Consider the following 19,768-nt stretch of genomic DNA (forward strand, 5'->3'; position numbering starts at 1 on the left):
TTTTGGCTTTCACAAGCCAATACGGGTTGGCTCCAACATGGCACTGAAAAAGAATAGATCATATGAACAAGAATCTCTTCACTAAATTCTACATTACTAACTCTATTAAGGAACTACATAAAATTACAAAAAGCAGGAAGGATACACAATAGTAATAGCAATAGTAAACCTAATTAAAAATCTACTATTTTCAATCTGCTTCACTAATGTTCTTCTTAGTCTTAATCTCTCCTTGTTTTGCTTCCTTAAAGCTTAATTCTCAGTGTCTGCTCTTTTCTCCTTTGTAGATATATCTCTTCCACTTAATGTATAACTTCTATAAAAATTACTTGGATACCTTATCAGTAGATCTGACCACATTTCAGATCTCTGATTCAAGATTATTAACTTGTATGTGTGCTTCTTTGAAAGCTACCTCACATTCACCAAATACATCTAAAATTAGTCCAAAGTGGGAAACAGGAAGAGGGAGGGAAGGGGGATGAGAATGAGAAGAGGAAAAGGGTGGAAAAAGAATGGATGACAATTATCAATGTATAATATATGCATGTATGGAAATATCACAGTGAAATCCATTAATTTGTATAATTTATGTGTATGTTTTTTTTGTTTGTTTGTTTGTTTTGTACTGGGGCTTGAACTCAGGGACCCATGACCACTGAGCCACATCCCCAGCGCTATTTTGTATTTTATTTAGAAACAGGGTCTTACTAAGTTGTTTAGCACCTTGCTGTTGCTTAGGCTGCCTTTGAACTCATGATCCTGTTATCTCAGAGCCTCCCAAGCTGCTGGAATTACATGCGTGCATCAGTGTACCCAGCGTTAATTGTAATTTTTAAAAATGAAAAAAAACTTAAGGCCAATTCTGATTAAGTTCTGGCTCTCTCTGCTAATGGAAACATCATTATTTAACTGCTTTTTAAAGTTTAGTGCATGAGTGTGTTTTAAATTACTATACAAACTTGTATCACCACTATTATTCTCTTATTCAAATTCATGATGGTATCACTTTTCCTCTTGTGCCTCCTGCTAACAAGTCCTCCCCAGTCATCCTTCTCAGTATAATAATCTATCACTCATTCTTTCCATTATTATTAATTACCATGATCACCACTCCCCAAAATGATCTCAATTAATCTCCTGTTTTTATCATCCCCTGTCCAAGCCATTCTACACATTACTACCAAAACATTCTCATATCATGTTAATCCCTGCTTGCAAATCTTCTATTTAAAACTATAAATAATATTATAAATAATATCTTCGACTTAGCAAACTTAAAAGGACTTCATAGTTAATATTTTAGACTTGTGGGTCTTCAGATCTCTACAGCTAATACTCTGATGCCACAGCATAAATGTAATCATATACAATATATAAATGAATGAACATAGCTATTTTCCAATATTATACCCATATATTATCTTTACTTTACAAATGGTGGAAATTGAAGTTTTTATTCCTCTACAATGAAGACAGGTACTATGGTTTGAAAACATGTCCCCTGAAAGGCTCATGTGTTAAAGACTTGGTCACCAACCCTTGGCACAACAGGGAAGTGATAAAACCTTTAAGAAGCAGTGGAGGCATGCCCTTGAAAGGGATGCTGGGGCTCCAGCCACTTCCTTTCTCTCTTTGCTTTCTGGTTGCCATGAGATGAGCAGTTTGCTCAACCACATACTCTCCACCATGATCCTCACCAACTCAACAGGGACAACTGATTATGCACTAGAACCTCTGAAACTATAAGCCAAAATGAAACTATCTTCCTTATAAGTTGATTGTCTCAGGTATTTTGTCACCAAGACAAAAGGCTGTGATAGAATATATAACACATCAACAAAATCCCCAGAAAATCATGTTTATTAGTTTTCAACTTTATCTCTAGTTGACAAATCTAAACCAGAGTTCATTTACCCATTCCCTCTAAATACACAGACATTACAGATTTACATTTTTCTGAAAATATTTCAGTTAGAAAGCATAATAACACTAAACATCCATACATCATCTTAAAATACTAACACAGTTTAAATATAACCTGCTTCATATTTTATCAAAGAGTTATTAACATGAGGGCCTGTCTGATATTAGTGTGTGCCGGGAGCAAATCATACCAAAAAAATGAGACACAAAAATGCACAGTTTAGGAGATGCATCAGAAACAATGAGAGAGGGAATGTTATTTTAAGCATGGTGAAAGAAAAAAAAAACATATGGAAATGTAGGAGCACAGAAGGACACCTACCTAAAACTTGAGGGTTCAAAGGAGCTTTGTTAGAGGCATAACACTTTGCTAGAGACACACATAGGTGGATACCTGAGTCCTTACCTGAGTTAGATAGGATAGAATAGAAGTGCATAAACACAAAAGGCAAAAGCAAACAAACAAAGAAACATGGAGCCTGCAAAAAAAATCAGTGTTATATTCAAGTCAAGGTACAGACCGTGAAGTAAGTAGGTAGAAAAGACTTCTATTTTCTATATTAGAGAGAAAGAACAAAGGAAGGTATCAACCATCTTTTAGGCCAGTTAAGGAATTTAGAAAGCTTTATTTCTTGGAACTGAGGGGGAAAAAGAAATCCAGGAGAGTAATCAGAAGGCTGTCCTTTGGAAAAGAGGTATATAGATTAACAGGACCAGTAATAAGATAAATGTTTAAATCCATCACTTTCATTATAGCTAAACCATCATTATCATATAGGGCCAAAGTATATTGATCCTTGATTTATAGCTATGAAATGAACAGTATCTGCTATTACTGTTAATATATTTCCCAGAGATTCCAAAAGAAATTCCAGTTCTAAATTTGTCCTCCAAATCTAAGGAGATGCCACCAAAAATATCAAAAGTACTCCCTTACATTACTTCAGGTAATCAGAATAGCTCAACAATTTCAATCTCAGGGGATAGAAAAGAGCCTTTTAAAAAATTTAAAGGAGAGCAGGGAGAGGGTAGAAAAAGCATGATATAGAGTTAAAGTTAATACACTTTTCCTTGTAAATGGCCAGATTGAATATTTTTTGGCTTCTGAAATAATATTCATCATCATGATATAAAGTATAAAGCAGCCATAACATGTATGTGAAGAACACTATATAAAGCAAAACCAGTGTTAGTCTGGATCCAATAACAATTTACAAAAATAGGCAGCATTTGGCTCTTGGGTCATAATTTGCTGAGCCCAGATATAGAACATGAACATCTTTTCTGTTCAATATCAGAGAACATGCTGACATTCTCTTAGCAAGGACATGAATGCATATGGTAATTATATACACGAATACTTAAACTTTCAAATATACTGTCTGAATATCAAAGAACATATTTACTGTGTCTCATCAAAGAGAACCCCATAATATAGAATCTGTATCCATCTTTCTTTTTAAAACACGAAAGAAAATTCTAATACTTACTGTAACACTGGTAACTCTGAAGTAATCATTGCTAGAGCGGTTGTTCGACAATGCAGCAAAAGAATCAAGTTCTGTATAATTCAAAATTTTAAAACAACCACAAAGGTAACCCTGTTAATTGGAAAAAAAATAAGAATTATTTAAAAATAAAGTGATATGCCAGATAAATAGACTACAATCAATCAGTAAATCCAATCTCACTACTTAATATTTACCCAAATAAGTTGAATTCACAGAGAAACCTGCACAAGGATGTTTACCATATCTTTATTCATAATTGCCAAAAATTGGAAACAACCAAGATATCCTCTAGTAGTGAATAGAAAAACACATGGTGGTACAGAACAGAATATTGCTCGGTATTTAAAAGAAAAAAACAATCAAGCCATGAAAAGAAGAGAAATCTTAAATAAATATTACTAAGTGAAAAGAGTCAATCTGAAATGGGTGCATACTGCATGACTTGAATTATACAGTACTCTTGAAGAAACAAATCTATGGAGACAATAGATCAGTGGTTGCAGGATGGTGCAGGCCGGAATGAAAATGAATAGGCAGAGCACAGGGGGTTTTAAGAGCAGAACTTTTATGAATGATACTGTAATGATGGATATGTAATATAGCTGTAAAAAAAAACTGTAGAATATGTCACTGAGTGAATTCTAATTCAAAATCTACAGACTTTGCATGGTAATACCATGTCAATGTAGGTTGTATCTAACAAAGGTACCACTTTGGTAACTATGTTGATAGTAGGAGAGATTGAGCTGGAGTCAGTGGGTATAAGGGAAATCAGTCAGACTTTTGCTCAATTTTAGTATAAATCTTAAAACTGCTCTAAAAAATAGTCACTAAAAAAAGTAAATAATGTATCAGCAGATTAAGGTATCCAATAGATGCTAATTTATGTCCTGATATCTTAATATTTCTTGTTCCTTAGTCAATGTTTGACCTCATGTAGATTTAAGTGTAAGAGTTCATGTAGATATGCAAATACACACACAATGCCCCCATTTATTAAAACAAGGAATATCTTTGTTAGTCATGTACCATGCTGCAAAGGATGAAGGTAGGGTAATGACGCAGAATACAACTGCTAACCTAATCGTCTCATAGTATAATACTCTGTCTCATACATGGTTATTAACTGAATCAAAAGCAAGGATTTAAAGGGCACAGATTATTTCCAATTACATGCAGTTTTATTTGTAAATCACTAGGTCCTATTTCTTTAATCACAGGAATTCACTATCAATGTAATTATATTAACTATATAATACAATGTTATTAATTTGAGCCTCATTTTTTATTCCTGAAGATTCTCTTAGCAGTATATGCATCACACAAACACACAGGCAGGTGATGGTGGTGTTAGGGCACCACAAAATTTGCTAAGCAAATCAATGGTTACAATGACAATAAGATAATATTTAAGAAGCTGCTTTTCAACAGTTTCTATTAAATGATATTCTAACTACACAGAAGTAATATAGTTCTTAACTATTTTTGCTAGAATTATGATTATCACCTATGTTAATGATATCAAATTATGGATATTAAGAGAAAAAATATCCAATATAACATACATAAATATATAATAATCTTTAATAAAAACATGGAAGAAGTATTCAACCAAGAAAACAACATTTCAGTCTCTCTTCTCAGTGAAACTTAATCTGTGAATGAAGACAGATTTTGTAGCTCTTTCAGGAAGATTGCCAAAACAGATTTAGATCTTCCAAGTTACATAGCAATTTACACTAAAAGATGACCTAAATCACCAAGCAACATAAAGATAGTAGAAAAGACCAGGTGCAGTGGATCACGCCTGTAATCTCAGCAGCTCAGGAGGCTGAGGCAGGAGGATCTCAAGTTCAAAGCCATCCTCAGCAAAACCAAGGCTCTAAGCAATTCAGTAAGACCCTATCTCTGAACAAAATATAAAATAGGGCTGGAGATGTGGCTCAGGTGTCATGTGTCCCTGAGTTCAATCCCCAATACCAAAAAAAAAAAAAACAAGAAAAGAGAGTAGTAAATCTTTTGATAACATTAACCTAGAAACTCTCAGATATTAAGCATACAAAAGGATACTTTTAACCACAATTTAATCATGTGCTCAGTGGGACAGTGATGAAGTTCATTTGTAACAACAGGTTAGATCACTATTCTACTCTCTCACCTAAATATTTATCCTAAAATGCTATTCTTACAATCTCTTGGTAACACGAACCTAAAAATCAAAAGGAAACAGAGCAGAGTTACTAAGAGTTTGAATTCTGGAGGCAAACTGCCTAGGTACTTATAACAAGTATGCTACTTTCTAGCTCTGCAACCCACTATGCCTCAGCATTCTCATCTGGAATAATAAAAGAAGCCATACTTCATATAGTAGCCGTGGAGAGGGACTGTAGGAATACCTCGAACTCTTTAATGAGTATTAATTCTTAGGCACAGGAAGAAGGGGCAGATAGACAAAAGCATAAAAGAATGTAAGCTCCTTAAGGGCAGGAATTGTTCTTTTTACTTATTGCTATATTTATAATGTCTAAAACCTAGTAAATATGTTTAATTAAAAAGTGTATGTTAGTCATCAGAGAAATACAAATCAAACTACAAGGAAATATTGCCCCACTCCAGTCAGAATGGTTACTACTTTAAAAAGGTAAAAGACAGAAGTAGTAAGATAAAAGATAAGTATTGGGGAAGACTCGGAGAAAGGGAATGCTTAGACATTGCTGGTAAGAATAGAAATACTAAAGCCATTATGGAAATAATGTGGATGTTTCCCAAAAAAATTAAAAACAAAACTGTCACACAATCCCAGGAAAATAAAATCAGTATGACATCTGCACTGTTTTTAATCAACCTAACTGCCCTTAAACATGAACTGATAAAGAGAATGCAGTATACATACACAATGAACAGTAAGGTGACTCTACTCCACAATTTCATATTGTATATTGCAAAATACCTATAAGAGAGAATCTTGAATGTTCTCACCACAAACAAGTGATGTTTAAAGTGAAACATACGCTAATTACCCTGAATTGAGCATAACACTTTATATGTATACATGTACCAAAATATTACAAGGTACCCCATAAATGGGTGGGGGTGATGTTAAGGAGAGTACACAAAAATAAGGATAAGAACTCCTGGGGCTGGGATTGTGACTCAGCGGTAGAGCGCTCACCTAGCACAAGTGGGACCCGGGTTTGATCCTCAGCACTGTATAAAAATAAAAGCATTGTGTTGTGTCCAGCTACACCAAAAAATAAATATTAAAAAAAAACTCCTATAATTTGGAAAGTAACAAAAGTTATCGGACTTTTCTTTTAAACAAAAACAGTTGAGGAATACATTCTTAGTAACCAATCCACTAAACCCATGACTCTCAAAGTGGAGGTAAGGGTTTGTACAGGGTTTAAAGGGTCAAGAAAAGGAATATAATACATGGAAATGGAATAGGAGTAAGACTGGGAAGTCTCCTCTACAAGTGACCTTAAATACACATAATCACATAACACAGATGAATATTCCTCAATTAAAGGAAAATGAAAGCAAAAAATAAGACAGGTCCAAAGAGCTCTAAATTGTTTTGTTACTCCATGATAGCCATACCTTTTCCAAAAAATGCTGTCTATACAATATATTAGCTACAAATACTCAAAACACACTACCCACGTTTTTCTTTAATTTTTTTAAATTACTAATGGCTATTTTTAAAATTTCTGAATCTGCATTAAAGTACAACAAAATTCATCATCTCTAGTCACAGTCTCCCATCACAAAAGAGACTCCGGAGATACACAAAACCAAATAAATTTATAGGAGTAAACAGTAACTCAGCAGTCAAACAGAACAAGAATTAACATGAGCAGTGTGAAAAAGCAAGGAAGAAAAGGAGTACAAACAATACAGGACAGTCTAAATATACAGGAAGACCTAAAGGCATCAGAAAAATGGTCAAATAAAGAACTCAAGGAATACCTTAGACAGATGGAATGGAATCTTAAAGAGGACATGAGACAGCAAATTCAAACAATGAAAGAACACATTGAAAATTAATTACATAAATAGATAAAAGAAGCAAATAAGCAATTTTACCAGGAGATAGAGATTATAAAAAAAAAATCAAACAATACTCCTAGAAATGAAGGAAACTATAAACCAAATTAAAAACTCAAATGAGAGTGTCACTAACAGGGTGGAGCAAGTAGAAGCCAGAACGTCAGACAATGAAGACAAAATATATCATCTTGAAAAGAGTCTAGCCAACTCAGAAAGGCTGGTAAGAAACCACAAGAAAAATATCCAAGAGATATGGGATAAGATAAAAAAAAAACAAACTTAAGAGTCATCGGGATAGAGGAAGGTATAGAAGTCCAAAACAAGGGAATGAGCAATCTCTTGAATGAAATAATTTTAGAAAACTTTCCAGATATAAAAAAGGAAACAGATGTACAAATTTTAGATGCATACAGGACACCAAGCATACAAAATCACAGTAGACCAACACCAAGACACATTATTATGAAGACATCCAATATACAGAACAAAGAGACAATATTAAAAGATACAAGAGAAAGGAAGCAGAGTACATTCAGGGGTAAACCAATAAGGTTAATGGCGGATTATTTTATCATAGACGCTGAAAGTGAGAAGATCCTGGAACAACGTATTTCAAACACTGAAAAAGACAACGAATGCCAACCAAGAATTTTGTATCCAGCAAAATTAAGCTTCAGGTACAACAACGAAATAAAACAAACTCTCCTCAAGTTCAAGAATCAAATAGACCACAACACAATAATTATGGGTGACTTCAACACACCTCTCTCACCATTGGACAGATCCTCCAAACAAAAGTTGAATAAAGAAACTATAGAACTCAATACCACAATCAATAACCTAGACTTAACTGACATATATAGAATATATTAACCATCATCAAATGGATATACTTTTTTTCTCAGTAGCACATGGATCCTTCTCAAAAATAGACCATATATTATGCCATAGGGCAACCCTCAGTAAATATAAAGGGGTGGAGATAATACCATGCATTTTATCTGATCATAATGGAATGAAACTGGAAATCAATGATAAAAGAAGGAAGGAAAAATCCTACATCACTTGGAAAATGAACAATATGTTACTGAATGATCAATGGGTTACAGAAGACATAAAGGAGAAAATCAAAAAATTCTTAGAGATAAATGAAAATACAGACACAACATATTGAAATCTATGGGACACAATGAAAGCAGTTTTAAGAGGGAAATTCATTGCCTGGAGGTCATTCCTCAAAAAAGAAAAAAAAAACAACAAATAAATGAGCTCACACTTCGTCTCAAATCCCTAGAAAAGGAAGAGCAAAACAACAGCAAATGTAACAGAAGGCAAGAAATAATTAAAATCAGAGGGGAAATCAACGAAATTGAAACAAAAGAAACTATTGAAAAAATTGACAAAACTAAAAGTTGGTTCTTCAAAAAAATAAATAAAATCGTAAGCTATGCTAACGAAGAGAAGAAGAGAGAGAACTCAAATTACTAACATACGGGATGAAAAAGGCAACATCACAACAGATACTACAGAAATACAGAAGATAATTAGAAATTATTTTGAAATCCTATATTCCAATAAAATAGAAGATAGTGAAGACATCGATAAATTTCTTAAGTCATATGATTTGCCCAGACTGAGTCAGGAGGATACACACAATTTGAACAGACCAGTATCAATGGATGAAATAGAAGAAGCCATCAAAAGACTATCAACCAAGAAAAGCCCAGGAACAGATGGGTTTACAGCGGAGTTTTACAAAACCTTTAAAGAAGAATTACTACCAATACTTTTCAAGTTATTTCAGGAAATAGAAAAAGAGGGAGCTCTTCCAAATTCATTCTATGAGGCCAACATCACCCTGATTCCGAAACCAGACAAAGACACCTCAAAGAAAGAAAACTACAGACCAATATCTCTAATGAACCTAGATGCAAAAATCCTCAATAAAATTCTGGCAAATCGGATACAAATAATATATCAAAAAAATTGTGCACCATGATCAAGTAGGATTCATCTCTGGGATGCAAGGCTGGTTCAATATACAAAAATCAATAAATGTTATTCACCACATCAATAGACTTAAAGATAAGCTGTCCTGATCTATAAATCCCCCATGTGACTGATCAAAAATAAACGTTATTGATTGAATTGCTGAATTTAAAGTACATTACACATATCAGTTTTTAAATTGCTAATAAGTTGAGAATAAAACCCCTGGGCTGGGGTTGGCTTAGCAGTAGGTAGAGTGCTTGCCTACTAGCACATGCACGGCCCTGAGTTTGATCCTTAGCACCACTTAAAAATAAATAAATAAAATAAAGATATTGTGTCCAAGTACAATTAAAAAATAAATATTAAAAAAAGAATAAACCCAACTTGCCTTATACTAAATTACCTCACATTAAATATGAAAGAATACATACAAATAAAAAACTGACAGAAATGTCAAAATTACTTGAATTTATATTTCCACAAGCTTTTTAAGAAAAAATGTTTTGTGGTTTTAAAAAATTAAATTTCCCCGAATTCAAACACTACCATCACCCCACCACCACTAACCTCCCCCTCAGCAAAAAAAAAAAAAAAAAAAATTACAAGCTTTTTAATATTTTACTAATGAACTTACCTACTCATACAAATGAAAATTGTCTGGCAACTAAGAGTTTCATCATTAAATAAATAAACAGAAATGTCTATCATAGATGTAGAAACTATATAAGCAGAACAATATAAACATTCAAATTATATCCTTGGCTAAAGCAAATAAACATCTACCGTTAAAGCAATTCTGGAAGGAAAAAAAAACTAAGAAAATGTATTCTTAAAATATAACCACAAAAAAAATTCCTTACCAAAATCTGCATAACCAAGATTTTCATATATAAATTATTTCAAAAGTACAAAAACAACCACTACCATATTACCATGGCCCTAAAAAAAAAAAAAAATACCCACTAAATTTAACAATACATGGTTATCCAAAAATAAAATGTATTGAATAAGATTCTCTTATAATTTATAGTACAAGCTTTAAAAAGGTTAATTGACACCCTTTCTACACAATCAATACCTTCCATCTTCAATTAACTCAGTTTTACAAGATTAATTTGCAAAAATAGCTTTATAATGTTAATTATTCTGCCGAAACAAGAACATTGTAATAAACCTCTCTTAACCCAACACCTATGTTTGCATTCTCTGGACTAGGGATAAATCTGTAGTCTCCAGGAAACATTCTAAAGTAATTTTCTATGAGCTACAGTCTCACAAGAATAAGGGGAGGGGACAATCATTAAAAACCAAGATCATATTTTTTTGGCCACCTCCATCATGTAAACTTCCAATGGGGTGGGGGGGTGTTAAAATTTGCTAAATGCCAAAAGAATGACAATAATGTTATCCCAAAATGTTTAAAATATGACAACTAATCTTAAGGAACTTAAAACTCACTAAACAGAAAAAAATACAGTCTGTGATAAGTAGACTAAGTTTTGTAAGGGAAGAAAATGTACCTATTGTTTGACACACTAAATGAAAACAACTTTGAGACGGTGATGTGAAAGAAATGAGTTAATAAATCTTACATATAACTTCAAAAAAATGAAATCCAAGCCAGGTGTGGTGGCATACACCAGTAATCCCAGCAATTCTGGAGACTGAGGCAAGAGGATCACAAGTTCAAAGTCAGCCTCAGCAATTTATCAAGGCACTAAGTAACTTAGCGTGATCCTGTCTCAACATAAAACACTAAAGCGGGGGTGGGGAGCCTGGGGATGTTGCTCAGTGATTAAGCATCCTGGGTCAAACCCTGGTACCAAATAAAAAAGAAAAAATGAAGTCCTAGAAAAACCTGAGCTATAGTGGATTCTAACCTGTAAAATAGGAGAACTAAGAATCCATATAGATATAAATGGATAATCGAATAAAAATAAATGAGGGAGAAGAGGAAATTCTTCTTTATCACAGATTTTAAAAGTATAGAAGGAATGAAATAAATGTGAATATTATCACTGGATATGCAACAATAACTTTTTCAGGTGAGGATCATTAATGGGTACTAAAAACTGATGAGCAAAAGTATAGTAAGAAATTTATGCATAATAAAAAGGTATCTCACAAGATACTCATTAATTATAAAAGGAAAAATAAGTAATGTTACAATGGAGAACCTTTCCTTCCAAGTGATTAAAAGTTATCACTACTAATAGTGATAAGTATCCAAAAGGGTACCCTACTCTGATACAGAAGGGCACAACTCCATTTCTGTGATATCATGGCCAAACTGCATAATCATGATTTAATCACAACCATAATCAGATAAACCAAATTAAGAACATTCTACAAAATAAATGGCCAAAGGTCATAAACATTTAGAAAACCTGAGAAACTGTCCCAGGTAAGAGCAGAGATGTGCCAACTATGCACAATGTGATCCTACACTGGATTCTGGACCAGAAAAAAAGAATATTAACAAGAATGAATTATTAGAAGTAAAATTTAAATAAGGTCTGTATATTGAATTATCAGGTTAGTTAATTTTCAGGTTTTAATAATTGTGCTCTGGTTATATAAGATATTGGCATTTGGGGAAGATAAAGGATAACAGGGAAACCTCTGCACTATTTTTACAACTTTATTATAAAAAGTAATTTTTAAAAGGGTATCTCAGGGAAAACAGAAGGAAGACCAATAGGAAAATAGAAGAAAAAACAGTAGAGTACAGGAAGAGATCAAAGCAAGGGAGAACAGGAGGAAGGAAGGGAGAGAAAGAAGTACTTGAAAATGACATGGACCAAATTATACTTCCTGCATGTGTGAATATATCATAATAATTCCTACTTTTAGGTATAATTATAATGTATCAATTAAAAATAAACAGACATGAGACCAGTGGAACAAAGGACTGGGATTAGGAGGAGGAAGAAGGGGAAGAAAAAAGGAGAAAAAAAGAAAGTACTGGAGAATGAAATTGATCCAACTGTTCTGTGCATATATGAATATGTCACAAGGAACCCAACTATTATGTGTAATTATAATTCACCAATAAAACATTTTTTTAAAAGACTGAATTATTTCAGGAGTAAAGAAGAAAAACTCAAACTAACTCCCACACTATACACTAAAACACAACTCAAAGATCCAAAAACATGACATGAAGTAAAAAAAATTGGTGATGTATTTCATCAAATGACCTTTCAACTTTCTTCCTATGGTTCAAAACATTTCTTATTAAACTTGGGTATCAGTGCTATCTAGGTTCCCCACTCTTACCCCTACCCAATGTAATTTCTATCTCTTGCAGGTCAAAACTACAAATACTAATCACTATAATTAAATTGCACTTAAAACAAAACTATCTGCATATCCTACAGAGTATGACAAGAACATACTAAACAATAAAATTCCAAAACTCCTTGTCACAAAAAACAAATCAACTGTTGAAACCAATGATATTTTTATATGCCTGATAATGCCAATACATGTTCAATCTCATTGCAAAAATTACTAATCAACGAATGGTAAAAGAGTCTACAACAAGAGTTCTTTTTTATTTTATGTTATACTTTGCATATCCAAGGCTCTTCCCTTGTATTAGTTTCCAAAGTTTTGCCATAACAAAGTACCATGAACTGGATGGCTTTAAACAACATAAATTTATTATCACATAGTTCTGAAGGTTAGAAGTCTAAAACCAAAGTGTTGGTACAGCCAAAACTCCCTCTGAAGACTCTATGGGAGGATCTCCAGTCATACCACACTCTTTTAGTTCTGATAGCCCCAGGCATTCCTTGGGTGTTTTTCTTTCCTTCTTTTTCTTTTGGGGGGTGGTGGTGAGGTAAACTGCGGATTTAATCCAGTGCACTTAACCACTGACCACATCCCCAGCCCTTTTTTATTTTGAGACAGTGTCTTGCTAAGTTGCTCAGTGCCTTGCTAAATTGCTGGAGCTAGCTTTGAACTTGGGATCTTCCTGCCTCAGCCCCCAGAGTCACTGGAATTACAGGCATGCGTCATGACAGACAGCTATTTTGATTTTTGATAAGGGTGGGCATTGTACATGGAGCTCATGATAAAATGCTCCACGAAGGTTGAAGGTATAGCTAGTGGTAGAGTGCTTTTGCTCTTTATCTAGCATGCACAAGACCCTGGGTTCAAACCCCAGCAGAGAACAGTGAAGAGCAGAGCCCACCTCTCTTCCCTGTGCCTCTTGGCATTCCCATTCCTGGGAAGAGACCAAAGGTCTCCACCTTTGGACTTTATTGCCCCTCCGTGCATGGGTAATTTTTCTTTTTTTGTTATAGGGAAAAGAAATTTCTCTGAAGAAGAGTCCAAGGGGTTCCCAGAGAGAAGGGAAAGTTCGACTTAGGACCAGTGGGGGTGTTCTTGGCATACACACACACACACACACACACACACACACACACACACACACACACGCACCCTTCTTCCTTATTTCTAGGTCTGTTAATATTTAAAATGTTACATTCACTGAATAAAGTGCCAAGATCTTTTCTTCAAAAATATTCTACAGTATCTACTGGATAACACCTATTTATAAAACTATCTTGTTTTATATTTATACATTGATATTTTCAGTTTTATGGGTAGGTCAAGGTTTTGGACATCATTGTATAAAAACACCTCAACTACCTAGAACATAGCTGGAAACTAGGAGAAACATTCTCAAACATTCTAAGTTCACTTAGTTACACACTACCTATCCCAAACCATACTCTCATTTGCTCTCTCCACCTCCATGTGTATGCCACTTTCTAATCTTACTCATTTACAGGCTACCTATCACTGTTTCTCACATTCAGTGAAGGTATCTGCATCTTCATCAGATTTCTGCCTTCCCACATGTCTTCCTACCATGGGCAACATCTATTTAATCCCAAGTCTCAAGGTTTTCATACCTTTTCAATTCAAAAGACACATTCACACAGCCTATGGATTTTAAGTGTTTTGAACCAATCTCACTCATTTATCCAATATTCACAATCTTTCTCATGCTGCACTACCATTATATCTGCTCCTCAATTTCACATACACAGCCTAATGCTCACTCCTGCCATTGTCTATTGTTCCTTCCTTGTCTCATTTCCTTAGTAAGCCTACATATGCGTGTTTACCTAGAATATTTACTCACAAACACCTGCTCATTCTATATGTCCTATTAGGTAAAGTCTAAGCCTTACATAATCCCACACCTTTCTTATATCCCAGACTATTCGGCTATGTTAGAAAAGGGATCCCAGAACCATGAAAACTGATATCACTACAAACTTATCTCTCACCATGCACAAAAGTTAACTCAAAATGGATCAAGGATCTAGGAATTAAACCAGAAACTCTGTGTCTAATAAAAGAAAAGGTAGGCCCTAATCTCCATCACGTGGGGCTAGGCCCCAATTTCCTTAATAACATGCCTATTGCACAAGAATTAAAACCAAGAATCAACAAATGGGATGAATTCAAACTAAAAAGTTTTTTCTCAACAAAAGAAATAATATGCGAGGTGAATAGGGAGCCTACATCCTGGGAATAAATTTTTACCCCTCACACATCAGATAGAGCTCTAATCTCTAGGGTATATAAAGAGCCCAACAAGCACCAAAAAAAAAAAAAAAAAAAAAACCAAATAATCCAATCAATAAATGGGCCAAGGACCTGAACAGACACTTCTCAGAAGAATATATACATTCAATCAACAAATATACGAAAAAATGCTCATCATCTCTAGCAATCAGAGCAATGCAAATTAAACTACTCTAAAATACCATCTCACTCCAGTAAGAGTGACAGCCATTATGAAGACAAACAACAAGTGCTGAGGAGGATGTGGGAGGAAAAAGGTACACTCATACCCTGCTGGTGGGACTGCGAATTGGTGCAGCCAATTTGGAAAGCAGTATGGAGATTCCTTGGAAAACTGGAAATGGAACCCCATTTGACCCGACCCCTATTCCTCTTCTTGGACTATACCCAAAAAGACCTAAAAACAGCATATTACACGGACACAGCCACATCAATGTTTATAGCAGCACAATTTACAATACTTAAACTGTGGAGCCAACCTACATGTCCTTCAGTGATGAATGGATTAAAAAAATGTGGCATTTATACATAATAGAATATTACTCGGCAATAAAAAAGAATAAGATCATGGCATTTGCAGGGAAATGGATGGCATTAGAGAAGATTATGCTAAGTGAAGTTAGTTAGCCAATCCCCAAAAAACAAATGCCGAATATCTTCTCTGATAAAGAGGGGTGACTCGAGATGGAGTTGGGAGGGAGAGCAAGGGAGGAAGATTACTCTAGATAGGGAATAGGGGTGGGAGGGAAAGGGAGAGAGAATGTGAATAGCATGGATGGTGAAAGGAGACCCTCATCAAAATACAAAATACATGTATGAAGATGTGAATTTGGTGTTAACATACCTTATATATAATCAGTGATATGATAAATTATGGTATAATGGTGTATTAAGAATTATAATGCAAAAATAAATTAAAAATTTTTAAAAAACAATTTCAGGTGGAATCTTAATACTGTTAAGCACTCTTTTTGTTTGTTGATGGTTCACTCTCTGGTTCTATTCAACAACTATTCAAAAATTTCACTACTCTTACCCATTTCTTTGACCAACTTCGATTCAATCAATAAAAATAAGTTATTAGTTAGAAATTATCTGCTCAATTTTTTTTCCCTCTCTCTCACTCGTTCTTTACCCTTCAATACTCTTTCAGGAAACAAGATATCCTTCTTGCAACATTCCCCCTTGTCAATACTTCATTCTTTACTCCTTCCCAAAGCCACTCAACTGTCCCTATCAGATAAAACATATAAAGACTGTTACTTCCTATTCCTTGACAGAACCACACTCTTGTTTTCCTTGCTTTCATAAAAGCAGCTTCCATCTCCTTTTTCATTCCCTCTAGTTAAAAAACAACAACAACAACCAAAAAAAAATCTTACTTATACACAAGTTTCCACTGAAATTACTCTTTGGAGAAAAAAAAAATTAGGAATTGTTTCCTGATTATTTCAAGATATTGAGGAATTATTATTGATGGTTTAGGTGTTTCTTAAGAGTTTTCTTTTAGAGAAATATATACTAAAATCATGTGGCTTCGCTTGAAAAGGTGTATAGATTAAACAGTATTAATTCATGAGCTGCTACACTCCATAAAAGGTACTTAAGAGACACTCCATAATAAGTACATAAGGGGAAACTATACAATTCCATCTACTTTGGTTGAAATTTTTCATAATAAAAAATTACTGCTGTTACTACTAACAATAAAACTGCAAATCACATTAGAATACTCATTTTGAATGGATTTGGTTTTTAACCAAAACAGAAATTACTAAGCCTCCTGAGTTTGGGAAATATTCCCTTCCCCTCAACTGTAGGGCACGTCACATCAGAAAAATATAAACTATGATGGAGAAAAGGAAATCTAACTTGCAGACTGATGCTCACTTCCTGGTCTTGGGGTCCCACATGGCTAAAATGGCGCCTGGCGATCAGCCAGAAGGCGTTATCATGGGTTGTGACGAAAAATCGGACCACCTCTAGGATAAGCTCAGAACACTTCCGTCCTCCTGGACAGCTCATGTATCCCCTTACTGCCTGTAGAATGGGTGAACTCTCCTCACCCTGCTGATCTCTATCCTGATTAGCTCCTATGCCTTACATTAGCTGTGTGTACTTCCTCAATAAAGGAGTTCCAGCCTTGACTGGTCTCCCTGATGTGTCTGATTGTCCTCTGGTGAGGAAGGGCTGACCTCTGGCGGTCAGTTGGCCCTCTCCTTTCTTGGCTTGTCCTGGCTTGGGCATGTTCTCCCTCTCACTCTCCTGCAGGTCAGGAGAGAACGAGGACTAAAAACCCCGATACTCAACTTCCCAAGTAACCCCCAATCCTCAAGCATCAGTAAACTGCTTTCAATAACCATATATGATACATCTTTTAAATTAAGTAGTATAAAGGTTCTTAGTGCTAATTTATAAGTATTTGATGATTTCTAAAATCTTTTATTTTAGATCCTGGGTTCACTATTGACTCCTGTACACATTTTCTCAGATGCAGCCTTACAGTCTTGGTGGTGACCAGAAACTAAGCCACTTTTCTCAACTGTATCCTATCTCCCTGCCCTCCCCAAATTAATTTAATTAAAAAGTTAGATTAGGATTTTGTTTTCAAATTACTAATTTCATCTCATTTAATCATATAGTCACCCAAGTGGGAAATCTCCAACCCTTAAATCAGCCATAACTTCCCCTTCTACTTCACCAAATACTGCTGGTTTCACCATTAAAATGTAGTATAAATCCATCTCTTCTCTAATATTATTCAGACTGCCCTAAAAAGGTCCCTTCTATCCCCGGGTATTTCAGTAGTCTCCAATTTCTCTTGCTTGTCTTAATTCAACCTTCCTCCCTACAGCAAGTAATTTAAAATAATAATTTAGTCAAACAAGCTCCCAGTTTAAAATCTTTAAATTTTAAACTGTATTATCATTTCTAAAATAAAATTCAAATTTCTAAACATAACAGTCCAAAAATTTAACTGAATCTTCCCCAGCTTCACCTTCAATCTCTCATAGTATTGTAATTTATGTCTTGGGGGGATAGGGGGTGTGTCGCCCTGGTGACTGAACCCTGAGCCTTGTGCATTTAAGGCAAGCACTCTACCAACTAAGTTATATCCCCAGCCCACTGTCTTTTAATTACCAAACTACTTTAGTTCACTGCAAGCACTTTCATGGTTTACACTGTCAAGTCTTTGCTCAAAAATCATTCCCTCCCTGAAATAGTTGCATGTTCACTTCAAACAGTATCATTCAATAAAGTCTTAAATAAGGGAATCAACAAAAACTGAAAAAATTATGTGTTTATATACAAAAAAACTGATTAAAATATTAGAAAATCAAAATTCCATCCAAAATATAATTACAAATACTTAAAAAATACAATACAAGTATTAAAAAAAACTTATATACAAGGGCTGGAGTTGTGGCTCAGTAGATCACTTTCCTAGCATGTGCGAGGCACTGAATTCAATTCTCAGCACCACATATAAATAAATAATAAATAAAGGTCCACCGACAACTAAAAAATAAAATTAAAACTTAGGTATAAAACATTAGCAGCAAATGTATTTTTTTAAAGTATGTTGGATTTTATTAAAATTAAAAACTTTCCTACCTGAAAAAATTTGTTAAGAGAAAAGACATCATTCACCAAAGGAAGTATTTAGATAGAAAATAATCATATTAAAAGATGCCTAAATCATTAATCAATAATAGAATGCAAATTAAAAACACGAAGATACCTATGCATAACACTATTCCTATTAGAATGGGGTTTTACTTCTTTTTTTTTTTGGTTCTTCTTAGTTATGCATGACAGTAGAATTCATTTTTTATAAAATTATACAAGCATGGGATACATCTTGTTCTAATTAGGACCCCATTCTTGTGAGTGAACACCTTGGTGGGATTCACTTAGATATTTTCGTTTTCTATTCTCTTTTTTTCTCGTGTTTTGTTAGATTTATTCGGTCTTTTCTATTCCTAACCCTCCCTTCCTTTTGTTTCCCTTTTTATGTTGGACTCTATTAAATCTACTCAACTTCTCTTCTACCTCTAACCCTTTATTTTGGTTTAGCTTCCACATACCAGCGAAAACATTCAACCTTTGGTTTTTATGGCCTCTGTTATGTTTTAGGTATTATGTCCCCCAAAAGCTCATATGTGCCACAATGCAAGAAGGTTTAGAGGTGAAATTATTGGGTTATGGGAATATTAACCAAATCAGTGCATTAATCCCCACTAAGGGATTAAATGAGTGGTGACTGTAGGCAGGTACAGATGGGTCTTTTGGGGGGCATGTCTTTGGAGTTATATTTTGTGAAGTGAGCTTACTCTCCCTCCTCTCCCTCTGCTTCCTGACAATCATGTCCTGAGCTGTATTCCTCTACTTCACACTTCTGCCATGATGTTCTGCATCATCTCAGGCACCAAGGAATAGAACTGGCCATTTACAGACTGAGAGGTCTGAAACCATATGCCCCCAAATAAATTTTTCTTCCTCTAATTGTTCTTGTCAGTTCTTCTGATCACAGTGGGCGGTGGAATTACTAATAGTCTCTTTAGAAACTGTAGCTATGAACTGATATCTTGAGAGTAGAGTCAAGATGTCAGATTAGAGAAAAGTTGCATTCCTACTTGCTCCATGGCTTGGGATTCAAGCAATGGGAGTACTTCGGTGAG

At 34.6% G+C, this 19,768-nt stretch overlaps 1 protein-coding gene across 5 annotated transcripts in view; it reads right to left on the reverse strand.

The window, feature by feature from the left end:
* Stag1 (STAG1 cohesin complex component) overlaps positions 1-19,768 on the reverse strand; it is a 360,462-nt gene that overhangs the window by 261,700 nt on the left and 78,994 nt on the right. For 4 of the 5 annotated variants that reach the window (XM_040269835.2, XM_005327048.4, XM_078043361.1 and 1 more), the window contains one exon: positions 3,417-3,527. The exons of the other annotated variant lie outside the window; for it this stretch is intronic. In XM_040269835.2, coding sequence (XP_040125769.1) covers positions 3,417-3,445 — 29 coding nt within the window. In that variant the 5' untranslated portion in view covers positions 3,446-3,527. The remainder of the gene's footprint in view (positions 1-3,416; positions 3,528-19,768) is intronic. 5 annotated transcript variants of the gene reach the window in all.

This window comes from Ictidomys tridecemlineatus, chromosome 3 (assembly GCF_052094955.1).
Source record: "Ictidomys tridecemlineatus isolate mIctTri1 chromosome 3, mIctTri1.hap1, whole genome shotgun sequence".
NCBI classification, from domain to species: Eukaryota; Metazoa; Chordata; class Mammalia; order Rodentia; family Sciuridae; genus Ictidomys; species Ictidomys tridecemlineatus.